The sequence below is a fragment of the Euphorbia lathyris genome, chromosome 7, assembly GCF_963576675.1.
Source record: "Euphorbia lathyris chromosome 7, ddEupLath1.1, whole genome shotgun sequence".
Classification (NCBI taxonomy): Eukaryota; Viridiplantae; Streptophyta; class Magnoliopsida; order Malpighiales; family Euphorbiaceae; genus Euphorbia; species Euphorbia lathyris.
In genome coordinates, this window is record NC_088916.1 from 49,029,556 (window position 1) to 49,050,294 (window position 20,739).

The 20,739-nt window shown below is 34.1% G+C and overlaps 1 protein-coding gene across 1 annotated transcript; it reads right to left on the reverse strand.

Moving 5' to 3' along the window:
• Positions 1–5,600: 5,600 nt before the first annotated feature.
• LOC136235495 (arabinogalactan protein 13-like) lies at positions 5,601–5,780 on the reverse strand. Its single transcript, XM_066025203.1, has one exon. It carries the CDS (start codon positions 5,778–5,780, stop codon positions 5,601–5,603), a length of 180 nt encoding a protein of 59 aa, XP_065881275.1.
• Between the last annotated feature and the right edge of the window lie 14,959 nt (positions 5,781–20,739).

A 20,739-nucleotide genomic window follows, 5' to 3' on the forward strand; every position in this document is an offset into this window, starting at 1 on the left:
AATGAAGGAGATGTCGGTGGTGGTCGGAGGACTCTGAGATGATCTATAAGGGAGATGCCGGTGCAATAATAAAATCGATGCACAGGGTTGAATTAAACTCAATTGAAAATTGCAAGACCAACTTCTATGCAAGTAGCTATGAAGATGTTGAAGTTTGCTATTGTATGGTCAATTAAGTCCAAAGTACATTGACTAAAAGGAGCTGTCATAATGTAATAAATTAATAATTATGCCAGCAAGTCCAAAGTACTTTGACTAAGAGGAGCCGTCATAATGTAAACTTTAGGAATTATCGTGTTGCTGACTCGTGATCTCGATATCAACGAAATTTAATTTCTACAAGTCGTTCTCATCTATTAGAGTCAAGTTTGTTCTTTAATATAATTTATTCTCTCAAGCATATTTTTACTATTATTTTCTTTCATTTAGAAAATTCTAGTCATGCACGAGATCTACATTCTAATTTCTCGCTTTCCTTCCCAAGTTGTAATCGAAATATTATTACAAAAAAATCAATAAAAAATAGAAAAAATAAACACCCTTTGTGATGACTTTTTATGTTTTTATTTTTTTTTGGGTAGATATTTGTGAGCTAGTTAAGCTTTTATAAGTAGAGCTAAGAACTTGAGAGAGATTTTTTCAGTCCTTCAATCCTTCGCCATTCGTTTCGTTTCTAGAAGTTATAACACTTACAAATATATGACACGTGTATCGAAACTATAAAGGAACATTCCAAAAGTTATTTACATTTGAAAAAATGCGTTTATAAATCCGATGTTACTCTCACTACCACTTTTTACTTGTCATTTTTTTTTTACAGAATAGAGATTCAAAAGAACAATTTACTCTGTTGCTCTCCTTTGTTTCGACAATTGTCTTTCTTGCCTTTTTAGTGTACTCCAGTAAGCATTTGATCTTTATTTTTTATTCTTCGTCTTTTTTCTTTCTGTCACTTTTGTGCATTACCATTTTTATTTTCTTTGTGACCATAGCATAACTCAAAATAAAGAAAGGCATCCTCGGGAACTAGCACCCATTACATAAAGCAACCTGATTCTCGCACAACTCAATCTTCAACACAAGAAAGAACTCTAATATCAAGAAGAATTCTCAAATAAGCTAATAGGTGTAAGTGATTATGAAGCAATTAGTCCTTTCTCTAAAGCCACAAGTTCAAAAAATGGCCTCTGAAATGACAAAAGAATACGTCGCTGACATGTATAGTACTTGCCCTTTAATACAAAGGATGGATAGCCCTCCAAAAGGATCTTCACAATCCACCACCATCAAATTATGTGTGGTTTTCCAGACCCATTATTGGACATAGGTTCAACACTAACATCCTTCCAACTATGACATGCCCAAGTACATGTGAATGCCTAGTGTGAACTGTTGTGACTTCAATGCTTATGTTTAAATATGGGCAAACTTTTGAACACGTGAATGTTTTAAAAGTTCTCTCTTGAACTCCAAAAGTCTCGAGGATCAATATACATTCTATAAAAGAAACCACTTCTCAATCTTTTCTGAGTGAGCATCCTTCTTGAATAAAAAGAGTCAAATCGAACATAATCATATAAATGAAATGCAGATAATGGGTATGGCAACCACTCTTATTAAAGGTGGGTCCAATGGTTGGGATGTGCGAACACTCTTAAGTTCCCTATTTCCATTTATGGTTTGAAGTGTATAATGTGAATTAGGGGTTTTAAAATGGTTCGCGAGTGGTAACAAGTCATATCATCCTACTCTGGTCAAACTTGACATGACTTATTTAATAAATGAGTTCATACGATATGAACCATTCAATAAACATGTTGGCTCATTTAACTAAATGAATTCAATACAAGTAAAAAACTAATATGATACATATAATCAATTATCTTATTATATATCAAAATCAACTAAAAGAATTATATAACCTATGAATCTATTAACATATTATATATCAAAATCAACTAAAAGGGTTACTACCATCAATCCATTTAACTTTTTACAACATTTATAAATAAATTAGAATTTTTAAATCTAAAAAACAAAAATAAAAGCTTATCTATGCCTGTTGGTTGAGAGCTTACCTATGACTGTAGAGGTCATGGATTCGAATCACATGGGTGAGGTGGGTTGCGAGTTTTTTTTCTCTTTAATATAATTTTTCTTTGTTTAAGGTAAGTACATTACGTACAGCTTTAAAAAAAACAATATTCTCAAACATACATAATAATTAAAATAAATACAAAAATATAAAATCTAAACATGCAAACCCAATTAAAAAGATGTCTAACATTTAAATCACTTAATACTTAAATTAAACATGAAAAAAATATATACTAAATCCATATTCCAACCAACAAATTGAATTTCAAGTAAACAAATTAAAATAAAATTCAACAATCAACTAGATATAATATAATTAACATCTTGAATAGTCTTCAATTCTGAAATCCATAATATCCTTTTCAAGTTTTTTTTATGCCCATATACCCGTACATTATTTATATAAATTTTACAGGTTAAATGGGTTACATGGTTCAGGTTGAATGGGTCAATGAATCGTGTTGACACGACTTGCGAATCCTTCTAAAATTATACAAATTATAATGAATTTGCGAGTCAACCTGTAAAGATGAAGCTAGCTTGGGGGATTGGGGAGCAATTGTCCTCCTGACCAGTGTCGTCCCTAAATAGCCCCTCAATTTTGGATTATTTTGATATGGTTGTAAATATATAATAAACTTTTAAGATGATTTAGTTAATTTAAAGTGTGTGTTTTGATGTCAAAGATTACGAGTTCAAATCTTATAAAACTTTTTTAAGATGATTTTATTTTCTAAATAACTATATATATACTTTAAATAACTTTTTAAAAATTAATATTGGGCTTAAAAAAAAAGTGTCCATCCTTTTGATTGAACACCTTTTATTTTTCCGTTCTTAGCACGTGAAGATGGCGTTGTTTTGACATGCTCGAGGTCAACACAAATTTCCCCAACCCTAACGTGGTTGGGCTTTATAAAATTTTCCTCTAGTGCTCTGTCGTTGCGATCCTACCAGTTAATCATATAAGCCCATTTATGATCCGGATTTATTAGTCTTAATTTTAATTTGTTTGGTTTACGTGTTATACGAATTGTATTATCATGCCATGAACTAATTTATCAACTGTATCATCGTGTCATGAACCATAATCAAGAGTAGTGCCAAAGAGCGCCACTAAGGGTTCTAAGGGTCAGCCGACCCTTCAGAGAACCCTAAGGAGCGATTCTCCGGCCCCGGGACTTTTTGAATCTGTCATGAAGGATAATCTCTCCCATCTTTTTTCTCGTCCTGATGGTTTTTTTTTTTTTTTTTTAAACAGGTCGCGTATGAAACCACGACATAAAACCATGAGAGGCAGGTAGAGGAAGGATATTTCCATCATATTTGCTATATACAGGAAATAGTTTCGTTCTTCAATTTAATAAGACTTCCTTTCTGTTCTTAAAAAAAAACCTATAAATTGATTTTCTTCTGCCCCCAACCACCAAGAACTAACCACACTGAGAAATAAAACCTTGTCTGCTTCTGAGGTAGGTAATTGGAGTTCTTTCCATTGTTACATTGATTTTAGGGGTTTTGAATTGAATTGAATTGATATTTAGGAATTTTAATTTAGGGTTTATTTTTATTTTATTTTAGACTTTTAAGGGTTTTAATTGATTTGATAATATGATATTTAAGAGTTTTAATTGAATTGATAATATTTAAGGGCTTTGGTTGGGCCGATGATATTTAAGGGTTTTTATTGAATTGATAATGTGATAAATTTTAGGGGTTTTGATTTAATTGAATTGATATTTAGGGTTTTTATTGAATTGATAATGTGATAAATTTTAGGGGGTTTGATTTAATTGAATTGATATTTAGGTTTTTTTTTTATTATTTTAGGGGTTTTAATTGAATGAATATTTAGGGGGTTTTTATTTTAGGAGTTTTAATTGAGTTGATAATGTGATAAATTTTAGGGGTTTTAATTTAATTGAATTCATATCTCATATGTGATAAAAGTCAAAAAGCATCATAAGGCCCCTGATCTTTCATTGTTTGGTGCATTAAGCCCTCGATCTTTTATTTAGACACATTGAGCCCCTGATCTTTTACCATTTGGTGCATTAAGCCCTCGATCTTTCATTTAGACACATTGAGCCCTTCATCTTTCATATATGGGTGTATTAGGTCCTTCCATAAATCAATTAATATATAGGTTTATTAAGGGCATGTTTGGTTAGGTTTATATAACTGCAGCGTTTCGCATTTTCTCTGGACACTGCAACATTTTGGAGCTTTTCATGAAAAGCTCTTTTCATGAACAGTTGTTTGTAGTTACTTGTTATTGATAAAATTACCCTTCTTATTTCCACAAAATGTGCTTTAATTTTAACATTATTTTTATTTTTAGAACATAATTATCGAAAAACAAGGTTTTATTGTGTTCAATAATTTTTTATTTTTTATTTAAATTATTTTTATTAATTTGTATAATATATTTTTTATTTTAGAATTTGTTATTTTTAGAACATCATTTGTTGTCACACCAAACATGCCCTTAATAAACCTATATATTAATTGATTTATGGAAGGACCTAATACACCCATATATGAAAGATGAAGGGCTCAATGTGTCTAAATAAAAGATCGAGGGCTTAATGCATCAAATGGTAAAAGATCAGGGGCTCAATGTGTCTAAATAAAAGATCGAGGGCTTAATGCACCAAACAATGAAAGATCAGGGGCCTCAGGATGCTTTTTGCCTAAAAATAAATAGAATCCTACTATAACTAAATGTGATAAATTTTCCTAATATGATAAAATTGAACATAATTTTATTATAACTAAATGTGATAAAATTAAATAGAAAACTCAAAACTATAACAAACTATAAATAAAAGCTAAACTATAAATAAAAGCTTCATAACAATTTTTATATATAAACACATTTTTAATAGAAAATAAAGTCTTGAATCGTCGTTAAAAATATATTCTACATACAGTGGAGCTCCTGAACTTCGAGTATTGGCTCATTGACGCACCATAATATAGGGGTAAATTTCATCTATGGTGTACAACCTTTACCCTAAATCACACTTTGGTGTACAACCTTCATTTTGTCTCACTAATATGTACGAACTTAGGGGTGACCTCCCACTGTAGTGTACAGCAGGTAAAAGTGACCGGTCAACGCCAGTCAACGTGCCACATCATCAATTTTGATTATATCCATTCACTGAAGTGGGACCTACCATATGTATAATTACTAACTTACCCTTCACTATTTTACATCCATTAAAAAATTTCAATTTCCCCTCTGAAACTCTCTTTTTTTCACATTTTCTCTCTCCTATTTTTTCCTTCATTCTCTTTCTACGCTAGTGAAGCTGAAAACTACAGTGAACCAGATTAAATCAAACTCATCAAATTCAATTTTTCTATAAAAAAAACCTCAAATCATCAAATCCTAATCCGATTTCCTTCCCTCTACATATAGAAAAAAGGGATCAATCGATCGAGAGAGAAAAATTGAAGCTACATACATAAACAAATGAATCAAACAAATTCTGAATTCAAAAGAAGAATCCAAAAGCAAGAGCGACGATTGATGCGATGAATGCGGGAATAAATGCAGTAACATCCGATGTAGGGCTTGTTGCGGGTGCTTCAACTGCCGATGCCGATTGAATGGCGGAGAAAGACATAATCATAACAATCAAAACAGCTAAGAGATTCATCTCCATTGCCTCCATTTTCCGGATCTGGTATGCACTGTGATTCCTCTTTCGGTGTTTGGGGAAAGAGGAATTGCTGCTGCTGGAGATGATGAATGAACGAATCGAGGGGACTGTGCCGCCAGTTAACGTTTTTTAGATCCTTCGCCGATTTGATTATTACTTCAACTTCATAACGAGACGCCATTTTTTCTGTAAGCAAAAATGAAAAAATTTAGCTACTGGTTAATGATTGAGATTTTGGGGTTTAAATAGGTTGGAATTGGGTATGTTTTTATAACTTGATGGAATTTGTTTTAATTTACTATAGTGACCTTTCTTCTTCAAATTCTAGAAGCTTACAAATTTTTTTTTAAAAAAGGAGCAACAACTCATTATGGAAGATGGAGGTATATAAGCCTAGTTTGAGAGAGAGAAGATTGAGAGAGAAAGAGAAAGTTAGAGAGAGAAAGTATTCACAAACAATGAATGGAAGATGGAGGTATATTCTTTCGATGTAGGAAGAAACTTATAGGGGGTATTTTAGTAAATTCATATATGATAGGTCCCACTTTAGTGAATAGATATAATAAAATTTGATGATGTGGCGCGTTGACCGGCATTGACCGGTCATTTTTACCTGTTGTACACCATATTGGGAGGTCATGTATAAGGTCGTACATATTAGTAGACAAAATGAAGGTTGTACACCAAAGTGTGATTTAGGGTAAAGGTTGTACACCATAGATGAAATTTACCCCATAATATAGATATATTTCACAATACATTGGGGCAAAAATAACTTTAACATTGATAGCCAGGAGCAATTTTATCCATAATAAAATGTTGCAATTTTATCTCAAACATTGGAAGTAAAAGGCAATTTTACCCTTAACATTAGCAAGTTTCATACATCATTATGAAATATAGATATTTTAGTCCTTCTTCTGCATCAATTGGTTCTAAAAAAATAAATTTCACATTTTGTGTGATTTAATAATAGAATTGAAAATCAATATTTTTAAATTCGATGAAATATGTGAATTTTTTCCCAACTCGTACAAAACACATTATAATTTTTTTCTACGTCTATTCATATGTTTATGATCTGTTACTGATGACTGATAAATTGACGTACATATGAAATGTGGATGATAATATTAATGATATAGAAGACATGTTAATGAATTGTTTTTAAAATTGATCTATCTTACTTACCAATGTTAATGGTAAATTAAGTATTAGGTTCTTAAGAAAACAATCCTTTTGTCTTAAGAATGTTAGATGCGATTAACCAAAAAACAAATCAAACACAGAAAAAAATATATAGACAATAAAACTAGAAATTAAAAAGAAAGAGTTAGACAAATCTGAGGCTTGTATTAGCAGTTTCCTTAAGATAAATATCGTCACTATTGACGATCGTCTCCCATGATACAACAGATTACGCAAGCGAACTCAAACCATGTGTAGACTCGTTAACATCAGAGTAGGAAAACAAGAACACTATGAACAAACAAAAAGTTTTTTCAACCACTTTTTTCAACAACTTATGAATTTGACAATCTATTCTATATAAATAGAACTCGAAAAGATAGGTATTTTCACGAACGAACACGAATGTACATAGACAGACATGACTATTCACGTACGAACACGACTGTTCATGAAAGGATGTGTTTGTTGGTATTTAAATTAATATATAATTTTATTCAAAATTTTCCAACAATCCCCCACATGAATAAAATTAGAAATGAGACGATTACGACGTGGTGATAACTTTCTATAGTCATTATCTGCATAGGATATGTAGCTAATATGCCTTAAACCTTCCCTTGTGAAAGTATATTTACTTTACTGGTTGATTAGTAAACGCGATGTCTTTGAACTATTTCGCCGTTTGTGTAAACGATGATATACCCTACACAAATACCAATATAACACAACATAGGTTCTCATGATTATATTCGTTATGGTCATGAACATCGTCTGGTTCTGCGAGAGTTTTAGAGAACTAGGTCCCACTAGTCTCATTTGAAGCGACACCACTTCACTTTAACAGAGGTGATTTATTTGCTTAGAATACTGACGCACAATATATCATTAAAAGCATATAGCTTAACCTTTTTCCCATTTTTGTCACTGTTTACATCTAGGAATGGACTTGAGTTTAACCCCCACAGCGAACGCACAAAGTTTATGCAATTATGTTGTCCCTTTGAACCTAGATCTTGGGATCTCCAATCAATAAGGTAGAGTTTTTCTTCACATAACGCCTTTTCTAATGGGTTTTAATCTCATTCCTTTCGATGTCTTTTCAATTTGATCTCGGTTTAACCTTTAGGTTAGCAGATCCACTATGTTATCCATTGATTCTACAAAATCAACAAAGATAACGCTCGTTGAGATCAATTGACTAACGGTGTTATCACACGGAAGGTTTTCTATCCGAGTTCATCATTCATAAGCTTTTTATACCGCATATCACCAATTGATATGATATTTTTGCTTCACTCCCATCATTATGACGTACTCGTTTTAAGGCGATTCGATTTCTACATTTTCAGCAACTTTCACAAATTAAATCTAGCCAACTAATGTTCATCTACCAGCGTCTAGCTCGGTTAGATAACACCACTGCTCAGATTTTTCAATTTGTGACATTTCACATTTATAATGTAAATCAACCCCTACGCGTGAGAATGTCAAATATGACATTTTCGCATATCATCATCATCTTCGAAGAAAACATATCTTAAGTCTTAAAATTCAAACCAATGAATTTTTCTAGACTTTCGTTATGGTTTTCACGTTGCCATTGGTACAACTTGGCCTACAGCCTCTGAAGTGATCGTGTTTTTTTTTAAAATCCGGATCTATCTTCAATTAATGTACATGTAACAACATATATCCAACGATAATTAAGAAAATAAACCAACAATTTATTTCCTGAAATTCCAAACAAGTAATGTTAGTATCGGAAAATTATAATCTATTTAAATAGATACATAACAAATAATTAACAGCAAAATATAATTTTATTTATATATATGAATTGTTTTCTTAAGAATCTAACATTCTTAAGACAGATGTCGGTGTTATTGACGATCGTCTTCCAGGATACAACAGATTAGACAAGCAAACTCAAACCATGTGTAGACTCGTTATCACCGGAGTGAGAAAACAAGAACATTATGAATAGACAAAAAAGATTTTTTCTATCATTTTTTTCAACAACTTATGAATTTGACAATCCATTCCATATAAATAGAATTCGAAAAGATATGTTTTTTCACGGACGAACACGACTGTATACAGACAGACATGATTATTCACGTACGAACATGACTGTTTATGAAAATAGTTGTTTGTTGATATTTAAGTTAATAATATTTAAATTACTATATAATTTTATTCAAAATTTTCTAACATTAATAATAAAATTACTCAATTTTGGATAAGTAAAATTGATTTTCTAATTAATTTGTTTTTCACTGCATTTTTTTTTTGTAGTTTTTCCCTAATCAATTTAATGGTAAGAATCGTTTATTCTCACATTCACCCTTTATTTTAGTGAATTACTATACGTAGCCTCCATTTCCCCACCGCTAGCCACGTGAATAGACTGGAATACCCTTTGGCTAAATTTTCAAAAATCCCAAAACCTCTCAAACACCCTAAACTCTATTCGATCAAATCCGGACTAATTTCTCAACCAAAGCATGGATCATGAGAAGGCCAGTAAAGAGAAAGCACAAATGATACGATTTACGATTATATTTTGTCGATTTGTGCTTTGTTTTTGAATCTCTAAGGAATTGGTAGAAATTTGCGGAATCGACCTCAGGCGTATGAACATCACGCCCGAACCATAGGGTTAGGCGTATGAACATCACGTCGCACCTATGGTGCGGGCGTGATAGCCTCATGCCCGCGCCTATGGTACGTCCCACCATAGGCGCGGGCATGAGGCTATCACGCCCGCACCATAGGTGCGGCGTGATGTTCAAAACCAAATTGTTTTATGGTTTCGTCAAAACGCTTATTCCAGCTTCTAGATGCTTGCTTGAGTCCATAAATGGATCTCTGAAGTTTGCAAACTTTATTTGCATCCTTCGATATGAAACCTTCAGGCTGCATCATATATACATCCTCAAGCAGGTTTCCGTTTAGGAAAGCTGTTTTCACATCCATTTGCCAAATCTCATAATCGCAATGAGCGGCAATTGCAAGCATGATTCTGATTGATTTGGACATAGCCACAGGAGAGAAAGTTTCGTCATAATCAATTCCTTGCTTCTGACGATATCCTTTCGCTACTAACCTAGCTTTGTAGGTGCTAACCTTTCCATCCATGGCTGTCTTCTTTTTGAAGATCCACCTGCACCCAATGGGTATTATCCCTTCGGGTGGATCAACCAAAGTCCACACTTGGTTAGTATACATGGAATCCATTTCAGAATCCATGGCCTCAAGCCATGCTTTAGAATCTGGACTAGTAAGAGCCTCTTCATAGTTTTCGGGTTCGTCGTCTAACACGGGAACCTCATTATCATCTCCCACTAGAAAACCATATCTAACTGGGAGTTCACGAACTCTTTGTGATCTACGAATAGGTGGCACTAGAGTCTCATCTAATGGGACTCCTTCGGGTACCTCAACCGCCTCTGTTGTTTCAGTCGGTGTTTCTTCTTCTTGAACTTCGTCAAGTTCAATCATGCTTCCCTTTTGTGTTTCTTCGAGAAACTCTTTCTCTAAGAAGGTTGCGTGCTTGGATACGATTACTTTCTGATCATCTGGATGATAGAAGTAATATCCCATAGTTTCCTTAGGATATCCAATGAAGAAACATTTATCAGATTTCGAATCTAGTTTGTCGGACGCAATGCGTTTGACAAAGGCTGAACAACTCCATACTCTCATAAATGAAAACACGGGTTTCCTACCAACGAACAATTCATATGGTGTGGAACTAGCGGATTTAGTTGGTACTCGATTTAGGGTGAAGAGGGCAGTTTCTAAGGCATAGCCCCAGAACGTCTTTGGAAGTGAGGCCATGCTCATCATGGATCGTACCATATCTAATAGGGTACGGTTTCTCCTCTCGAACACACCATTGTGTTGTGGTGTATAGGGAGGTGTCCATTGTGAGCATATCCCACATTCAGTTAGATAATTCAAAAAATCATCTGAAAGATATTCGCCACCTCGATCAGATCGAAACGTCTTTATTTTCTTTCCTAATTGATTTTCTACTTCATTCTTGAAGCATTTGAATTTCTCAAAAGCTTCTGACTTGTGCTTCATCAAGTAGATGTAACCATATCGGGTATGGTCATCCATGAAGCTTATGAAGAATCTGAATCCTCCTCTTGCTTGGACTGACATAGGACCACATACATCTGAATGAATGAGTCCTAGAGTGTCTGATACACGCTCACCTTTATTGCTAAAGGGTGTCTTTGTCATTTTACCTTTTAAACATGATTCGCATGTTTCCAATGATTCGGGATCGATTGGATCTATAAGCCCATCGGAATGTAGCTTTAGCATGCGTCTCTTGTTTATGTGGCCTAAACGATAATGCCACAAGTAAGTTGAATTATCTAGCTTATGTCTTTTGGTATCAATTGCAAATTTTGTTATCTAACACATAAATCCCATTTTGTGATATTCCTGAAAAATAAAAGATCGAATCTTTATAAAAATTGCAACTCTTGTCTTTTATTGAAATATGAAAAGCCGTCGTCAACAAGGCGGCTAATAGAAATAATATTTCTAGATATTCCTGGAATATCCTCAGGCTGCATCCGGTATCAAGTACCAAAAGATTCAGACTGTGAAATTTCAATATAAAACATACCAGATGTTGAAGTCCCAGCTTCTTCCCCTTTTGAGGAATGCTAGGTACACCAACAGTTTCTTTTCCAATGCCCGTCTTTACCACAGAAGTGGCACTCTCCTTTAGGCTTCTTCACTTCCTTTCCCTTAGTTTTGTTGGGCACGGCTTTCTTACCTTTTATGGGATATTTAGGATTGGGATAATTCCCTTTCCTTTTCTTTGATCCCTCAATGACAAGAGCCGGTATGGCTTTGTCCTTTCTCATATTGGGCTCAACTGACTTGAGCATGTTTGCAAGCTCTTCAAGAGAGGTTTGCAAGTCATTCATCTGATAGTTCATAATGAACTGTGAATAACTCTCTGGGAGGGATTGAAGAATTAAGTCTATACTTAATTCGTTATCCATCGCAAATCCAATACTAGAAAGTTTGGTAATGTAGCCAATCATCTTGACACAATGTATCATGACAGATGTGCCCCCTTGCATCCTACTACGATATAGCAACTTGGATATCTCGTAGCGTTCGCACATGGTTTGTTTCCCAAACAATTCCTTTAGGTGCATGATGATGGAATAAGCATCCATTTCCTCATGTTGCCTTTGTAATTCTGGTGTCATCGATGCAAGTATGATGCATCCGGCATGATCATCATCAGCCTTATGCTTCTGGTAAGCATCAATTTCCTCAATGGGAGCATCATCAGCAGGGAGAGGGGGTATCGATGTATCAAGTACATACCCTATTTTATCGAACTTCAAAACAATTTTGAGGTTACGAAACCAGTCGGTGAAGTTTGAACCATTCAATTTGTTATCGGTAAGAATGTTTTGCAGATCGGTGTTAGTCATGATTATAAGAGTGGGTTTAATTAAACCTGAGAGTGAGAAAGAGTAAACGTATGTCATTCATTTGCTTAAAGTATACCAATCTAAAATTACAGGCCTTTTAGTTTATTTTAGATTGCTCCCACTATTTTGCCAAATTAATAGCCCTCCATATTAATTCGAAGAATTTCACAAATCCTTTAGTGAGCTAGGATCCTAACTCTTGAGATTTCGCCTTGAGTTTACTCAATAAGCTAGTCTCATTCATTAGGTAGATTCATGTAATCAATCACATCTTTAATGTGATTCCTAGGTTATTGGGTTACTAACCACATTAGTAACTAATATGCTATTCATATTAATCCCAACCGTCTTGCCCATTAGTTTATGACAACATGAGTTTACTCATCCAATTATCATAATCTAATTTAAGTATTACCCCATATTCATGAAAAATGATTTTCGATAATTCAGGTGTTACCGAAAGGACCCCGAGCTTGAGTTTACTCAACAACCCAAAGGCTCTCAGCACTGCCGGCTGAATTGTAATATTAGGGAGGGGCAACCGATTTTAATAACTTGTTTATTTACTTAACTTTTTAATGAGGGATTTTATTTTAGGTCTCATAATCTAACTTAGTCTTGATTTGCTTTAGCATACATCAGACACATACATTCACATACATTGGCGTTATGGACATATCATCTAAATTATTCCGTCGAGCCAGAGACGGAATAAAAGGGCAAACCTAAGGAAATACTAACTATTACATATTTCTCTTTAGGTCCTCCGTCTTCTCCATGACGCCTTGAAATTACATATTAATTTCTATACTACTAAAGAAAACTTCAATTGAATTGAATGGAATCAGATGAGAGGAGAAATTACAATAGATAGTAGAAAGGCAGGACTCGCAGGCCCTATTTCAAAAATACCAAAAGACTAAAGAGGGTCCAAATATGTCCATAACTCCAAACATGCATAGACTCAATTAAATAAATTTAATTGGTTGATTACATAACTATCTTATGTAATATTTATGTTAATTACATTAACATATCAAATTAACTTTCATCCAATTTTACTTCTAATAGTTTCGTATCTTTTATATTAATTTTTAGATTAATATAACTATACAAAACTTTAATTACGCACGTCCCAATTATTTTGATTTTAATTCATTTAACATTTTGATTTACAAATTGGTAAAGCAAACTTTTAAACAAATTTTCATTCGATAATCAAAACAGAAAACTATCAATTTCTGAAACATATATGTTTAAATATAAAAACGATTTTAAATATATATATATATATATATATATATATATCAGTTGTAAAACGGTTTAAAACGATTTTCAGAAAATAGGGAAAAACTACTATAGATTTCCGTTTTATCTTTAGAATTAATAAAACTGATTTTATCAATCTAACTATAAAACTAATAGATTTCGTTATAATGATTATCAACCAAAATAATTAGGAACATACGCATAATCTCTTTTAATTAACAATTAATTAAAACTTATTTATCTTTAGAATTAATTAATCAAAACAAGTTGGTAATTAATCCTAACTATAAATATTTATTCAATCCTATTGAAAAAACTTCTAAATTTTCATATATGAAATAACGGATTTAACGATGGCTCTGATACCACTGTTGGAAATTAGGCTAAGGTATAGCAGCGGAAATATAAAAATTTTAACCTATTTCCATTTAACCACAAGATCCATTAACCGTTATTTCATATAAAGAAGGATAAGAAGAAATACCTTTTAGAAATTCTATCTACCGTTGCAAACGAAGTGCCCACAACTTTAAAAGAGATAGAAACTGTCTACCAATCTGCCCCTATCCGAAACAGACCTTCCAGACCTCCGAACGACAATCTCTTCGGTGGAAATATGGAATAATATGTCTAGAAGCTCCTGTCCAAAAATCGCGACGATCCGACGGTTCAATCTCCGGAAATCCGCGGAATCGTGAACTGACCTGATGTAGGAGTAGTAAAACGAATTTCTCCCTTTTGTTTGTTTTTCTTCTTCGAGTTCCCAAACACGAAATAAAACACGAAAAGATTAATTTAGTATCAACCGTTGAATAGCAACCAAAGTAGATTGCCTCTAACTAATCAACACAAGATCAAGGATAAAAGAAATAGATGAAAATTAATTGATCAAACGAAGCCGTAGAGAAATCTCGTCCTCGAACTAGGGGTGTCGAATTTTCTCTCTCTTGGACTAGGTGAATTTCGAAAATCACAAATAGGGTATGGCTTGCTTGGATTTCGAAAATCTCAAGGGAATGGGTATTTATAATCTCTTGTATCTAATCCCTAGTTAGATAGAATTAGGTTACTGAATAGGAATTCCATTCGGAATAGAATTCCTAATTATTATCTCACTATATATCTAATATATTAAGGATAATAATAATAACCTTATTGGATAATAATAGGAGTATATTAATCTAATTAAAACTCCTAACTTAATTATCTCTTAATTAATTTAATTCATATTCCTAATCTAATTAGGATTAACAAAATCAAATTAATTATTCATGTACGTCACTACATGAATTTCGACCCCCTTATGTCCATGGGCCTTATTGGGCTCAATTGGGCTTCTATCAATTAATTAACATCTATCTCTCTTTTAGGTTCCAAGTCTTATGTGTGATCCATTAGGTTCTTATTGCTTTTAGCCGTATGCAACGTTATTAAATTAATTTTCAAAGAATTATATTTAATCTTTGCATAACGGAATGATGTACAGAGTATGTGATTAGCAAGTCCGTAATCATTCCCCCAGAGCTATAAGAAGACAGGTTGATTCTATCGTTAACCTTTCCGTATTAGTTACAGTATAATTCGACCCTTTATCAACTACATCCTTGAACTGAATCTTATGACTATGGGTGATGTCAAGTCACATATAGCGAGACGTTCGTTTTACTTGTACAGGCTGAGTCAACTCAAAAAGATAGGTTAAGTGAAATCTGTATTTCTTACTCTTAAGCTATCACCTTGCAAGGATTTAGAGTCGAGTCTTCCACAAGCGATCCATGGATGTATCTCCCATTTATCGGGAGTGATAAATGCTTAATCCAATATATAACGACTCCGCAATTACTTCATGTGATACCCAACGTCTACTGTTCACAACCCAGAGTCATCTATGTTAAGGATCGTGTTACACCAGAGTCAAAGCATCACATTCCGTAATGCAGAATACCAATTAATATTCCTTTGAGTCTGAGGATTAGTTATACCTATTAATACCAATGAGATGAACATGTGACAAGGATGAATCTACCCATCCTGTTATCTCAAATCGGATCCCCAATCCTAGTGAACAACGTTTCATCGGATCTATGTAACTGTCCAGATATCTGTATATATGAAGCTTATGAGATCAGCTTTCTGTCGGACAGAAGACATTGTTACATACAAGTCTCAACAATGATATGTCAATCCCAAACATATCACTTAACTTGGGGTGGTTTTAAGTTTATCAGTTTACTATAAAGTTTTATCTCACTTCATGCTTGTATGAACACTTTATGTTCACATTCTGGTAGTAGATCGGACAATCTCTATTCCGAAGATTCAGCGAGAAGAACTAACAGCTGAAGCGCCCCAGAGTCTGACAAACCTACGAAGTTTGAGGAAAGGATTGACAATCCGGAACTCAAATTAGTTAAAATACTATCCATGTTTATTCTTCTCTGTTAACTTGTGAAGATTCACAATTCTATAATAAAATGTTTACTTTATTCAATAAATATTTATGTTATTACTTTGATGTTACCTTCGAAGTAAGGTTCTGGTATTTTCATTAAAACGTATTAAATTTCATATAATTACAAGGAAGCTTAGTTGAACACTTGAAGGAATTAGTTTTTATGGAAGATATGATCATTGAGTCGGCTTATCGGATATAAAATACCAATTTGATTAAGGTAGAAATCTGCTCCGATCCAGAGAGATTTCTACGGTTCAAAGCCTGTTAATTGAACAAATTTATGATTTATTACATGTTCATAATCTTACCAAAGTTAAAGTTGTTTTCTTTGCTTAATGCAAATAAGTTTTATACTTTTCTTACTTTAAACACAAAAGTTTCTGTCTTGTAATCAAATCTCAGACAGAATTGAATTCTAAATTTCAACATATATTTCTCATCTGATTCTGACCAATTTTAACTCAATTCAATTCAATTAAACGATTTTCTATAATATAAACCTAAAGACGTAATTTAAACTGTATTAAAATAAGTTTTTGTGAAAAGCGTTCCATGTGGGATCGATATCTTTTTATTACTGCAAGCGAAACCGTGTACTTGCGGAAATCGCTCAACATAATTTATATGTTATAATTGTTAATTTAATTTGTATGTATGTAAATTTTATTTTGTTTAATTATAGTTAATTTTTAGTTGTTGTAAATTTAATTTTGTTTAATTTAATTTTAGTTAAATTTTTATGTTGTAAATTATATTCTTTTCTAATTTAATTTTAGTTAAATTTTTATGTTGTAAATTATTTTCTTTTCTAATTTAATTTTAGTTAAATTTTTATGTTGTAAATTGTATAGGTAAATTTAGTTGTTGTAAATTATATTCGTTTTTAATTTAATTTTGTTTAAATTTTTATGTGTAGACTGTCGCGGGAGACTGTCGCGGGAAAATCTATCCCCTCATCAGTTCGTCGTCTAGATATGGACGACGAGGAGGATACACCACATTATACGAGACTGCGTGGTATTGATATATCAGGTTGTAGGCGGAGAGGGGCTGCGACGTAGTAGGTGCGGAGGGCTTCGATTGAGCAGGCTGTGTTGGATCAGCCCGAGATTCGGGGAGCGGAGGCGGAGGCGAATTCTTCTGATGACCGAAATCCTAGTCTTGACCTTGTCGATGATTATTTTCAGGAGGTAGTCGAGGTACAGCGACGACCGGTATCTAGTGGTGATGGTGAGGGTGAGGGTGGCGATGAGCAGCCGACCCAAGGCAGACAGCGCAGAGGTGGTCGTTTTGCGAGTACAGGTACTTTTAATTTTAGTATAGTATTTATAATTTAGTATAATATTTATAATTTTAGTATAGTATTATTTAAATTTCTAGTATAGTATTTATAATTTTAGTATAGTATTATTTAAATTTCTAGTATAGTATTTTTAATTTTAGTATTATTTAAATTTTTAGTATGGTATTTATAATTTTAGTATTATTTAAATTTTTAGTATTATTTATTTCAGGGACCAGCAAACGTCCCAAAGCTAATGAGGACCGTAGCTGGATTGTTTCTAGGCCGATGGATGGTGGCCCCATTGATGGTTCCGTGATTCTTAGTTTTCTAGGACATGTTACCTCACGGATGCTGGGAGGGGAGCTTCAATCGTATCTGACATGCTACAACAGATCATTAGCATGTCAGAATTTGGGGGTGTGGTTACGTGGTGCGACACCTGAGGTAAGAATAATTTAGTCAAAAAATTATTTTAATTATTATTTTTAACCCTAAACCTCAAAAAAATTTAGTAATTGTATATGTGTCATTTTACAGCTGCAGGATATGGTCGAGAGGACTGGGTTGTCTCACCTTCCATCCACCATGTTTAGGAACCTCGACGCCCCGCTATTATTTGCGTTCGTGGAGCGGTGGTAGCCTGATACGAACTCCTTCCACATGCCGTTCGGGGAGATGACTATTCTACTGCATGATGTATGGCAGATTCTGCGTATCCCGATCGACGGTGCGATGGTCTCCGAGTCATGTAGTACTGAACGACTCCATGCCATGTGCATGATGATGTTCGGGGTGGATCAAGTGGAGTTGCTATCGCCGCTCTAAAAATACTGGAGTGGCGGAGGTGTTTTTGTTGATGGTCTACGCATACTTATCAGCGATGGTAGGGATGACGCGACTCGAGCCACGACGTGGATGTGGCTTATGCTCGGATCCACCTTGTTTGTCGATAAGAGTGGCGATAGGATCAGGCCGCCCCATCTAGCTGAGGTTCACGACGGTGTTAGAGGGGTAACTGGACTTTCATGGGGTTCTGCTACACTTGCCACGTTATATCGGCAGCTGGGGATAGCGAGCAGAGGAGACTACTCTGGTATTTACGGATGTTTGACCCTACTACAGGCGTGGATATATGAGTATTTTCCGGTGTTCCGGTCGCATAGACTACCACTCCAGATCCCAACTGACCATCCCCGAGCATGCAGATAGGAGGCCGGGGTTCCAGGCAGGACGATCGTCGAGGTATTTTATAAAATTTAAATATTACTTATAGTTTTATTTATAATTTTAGTATTACTTATATTTTTATTTATAATTTTAGTATTACTTATATTTATAGTATACTATTATTATTATTTATTATTGAGTATTATTTTTTACAGGTGACGTGGTTTCCTTATGATCCTATGGCCGATGATGATCAACTTCGAGTGTCCTACACCGGTTGGATACGGTGTAGAGACATTGTTGAGCCGTATATGTCAGATCGAGTATTACGTCAGATCGGATATACTCAATCTATCCCGGCTGAGCGCATTAGACCTAATAGAGCAATACGGCCATGCAAGTCTTTATCGTACAGGCTCACGCATTCATCTGTCACAGTTGATGATACCCCGCAGAGATTTCCATCGGCTCGGGACATTGATCGGAGGAGATGCCAACCAGTTAGATACAATCCCACTGCTTGTGATGCTGCATACATGGACTGGTACATGCGATATTCACATCCTCATCTCATTCATGCCCCACAGGATGGACTGGTCGAGCTTGCTCTCTCCAACAGCGAACATATAAGTTTATTATTATTTATTATTAGTTTACATGTGTTTGTTTTTTAATATTTATTTTTCTACAGTGGGTTAGCTGGTTGTGGCGTATCACTCATCGATCGACTGTCGGCCGAAATGATGAGTAGGTTCCACTTATTAGGAGCGAGATGAATGAGTCTATGGATGCGTGGCGCCGGGCGAACTGATATCTGTTTTTATCTACTAGAACTTATTATAAAGCCTCACATTTTGTAAGCTTTTGAGATTATACGTACTATTTTATGTTTATTAATTTATTTTAATGTTTATGTTGTTAATTTTTATTTCTAAAAGGTTAATCTGAGTAAAAACTTATTTGTAAAAGGTTAATTTGTGTAATCCGCAATAAACCATCCGTTCCGTAAAAATTATTCCCCCATCCAGCCATGCGGGCGTGGGGCTATCACGCCTCACCATAAGGTGAGGCGTGAGGCTATCACGTGCGCACCTATGGTGAGACGTGATAGCCTCACGCCTCACGTTGTGGTGAGGCGTGATTACCTCACGTCAGCGTGTCGGGAGAGGAAAAAAAGCATCCATTTCCCACCCAAAAGATTTAAGGGTATTTTTATCTTTTCAGGAGGAAAGGGATGGAAAATGGAGGCTATGTTGAACAACACCCGTGTAGCCCACACAAATAGAAAACAAAAAAGTTCCTAATTCAAAATTTAGAGGAATGGGATTAGGTGGAAATTAGAGTCAAGAAACGTATATGATTTTGTTGAATCCAAATACGCAATGAAAAGCGACATCGGGAATTGCAATCTTTGATTTCTTTATTTCTTTGAGAAATTTATTTATTAGCTGCTCCTTTCTGTTTCAGGCTAAGCTGACATTATTACTGGATAAGCCCCTGCCATTTCTTAACATGTCTCTTTGACTTTACACCCTCTTTTTATTTTTTACTTTACACTTTCCCCCCCTTTCCCTTCTTATATTCGCCCCTTCTTCAAAAAAACATTTTACAGCCTTAGATTTATTTTATTAAACCCTTAAATTTTAATATTAACATATTAAATTATGAATTGATTATAATTACATACTAAGAAATTGGTCATAACAATAAAATTTAATGTTTATTTAATTTAGATTTGAAATTTCATTTTAGTTGTGCGAATTTTATTTTTTCATTCTTTTTAATAAATGGGTAGGAGCGTTCGCTCCCTCCCACTTCTAATCAAAAAAAGTTTTAGTTGTAGGAATTGATTTTTTTTTATAGATGTGATTATAGTTGATTGGGGCTTAATATGTCAAATTGAAATATAAAAAAAAGCTTAATCAACAAAAATAAAAGATTTGGGGTATAAAGACACTTTTTACCTTAGTAGAGGGGTGAATAAGAAATAAATGATTGTTGGTTTAAGGGGTTTAAGTTCAATTATGAAAAACAGGGGACTAAAAAGAAAACTATTCTGATTAAGGCGGGAGATTAATCAAATTTGACTGTTATAATTATGATGAAAAGCATTGATTAAGCCATAAACCC

What these genes read in the sequence shown, in the direction of transcription:
- LOC136235495 (XM_066025203.1), bottom strand. Translation starts at nt 5,780, where the DNA reads ATGGAGGCAATGGAGATGAATCTCTTAGCTGTTTTGATTGTTATGATT.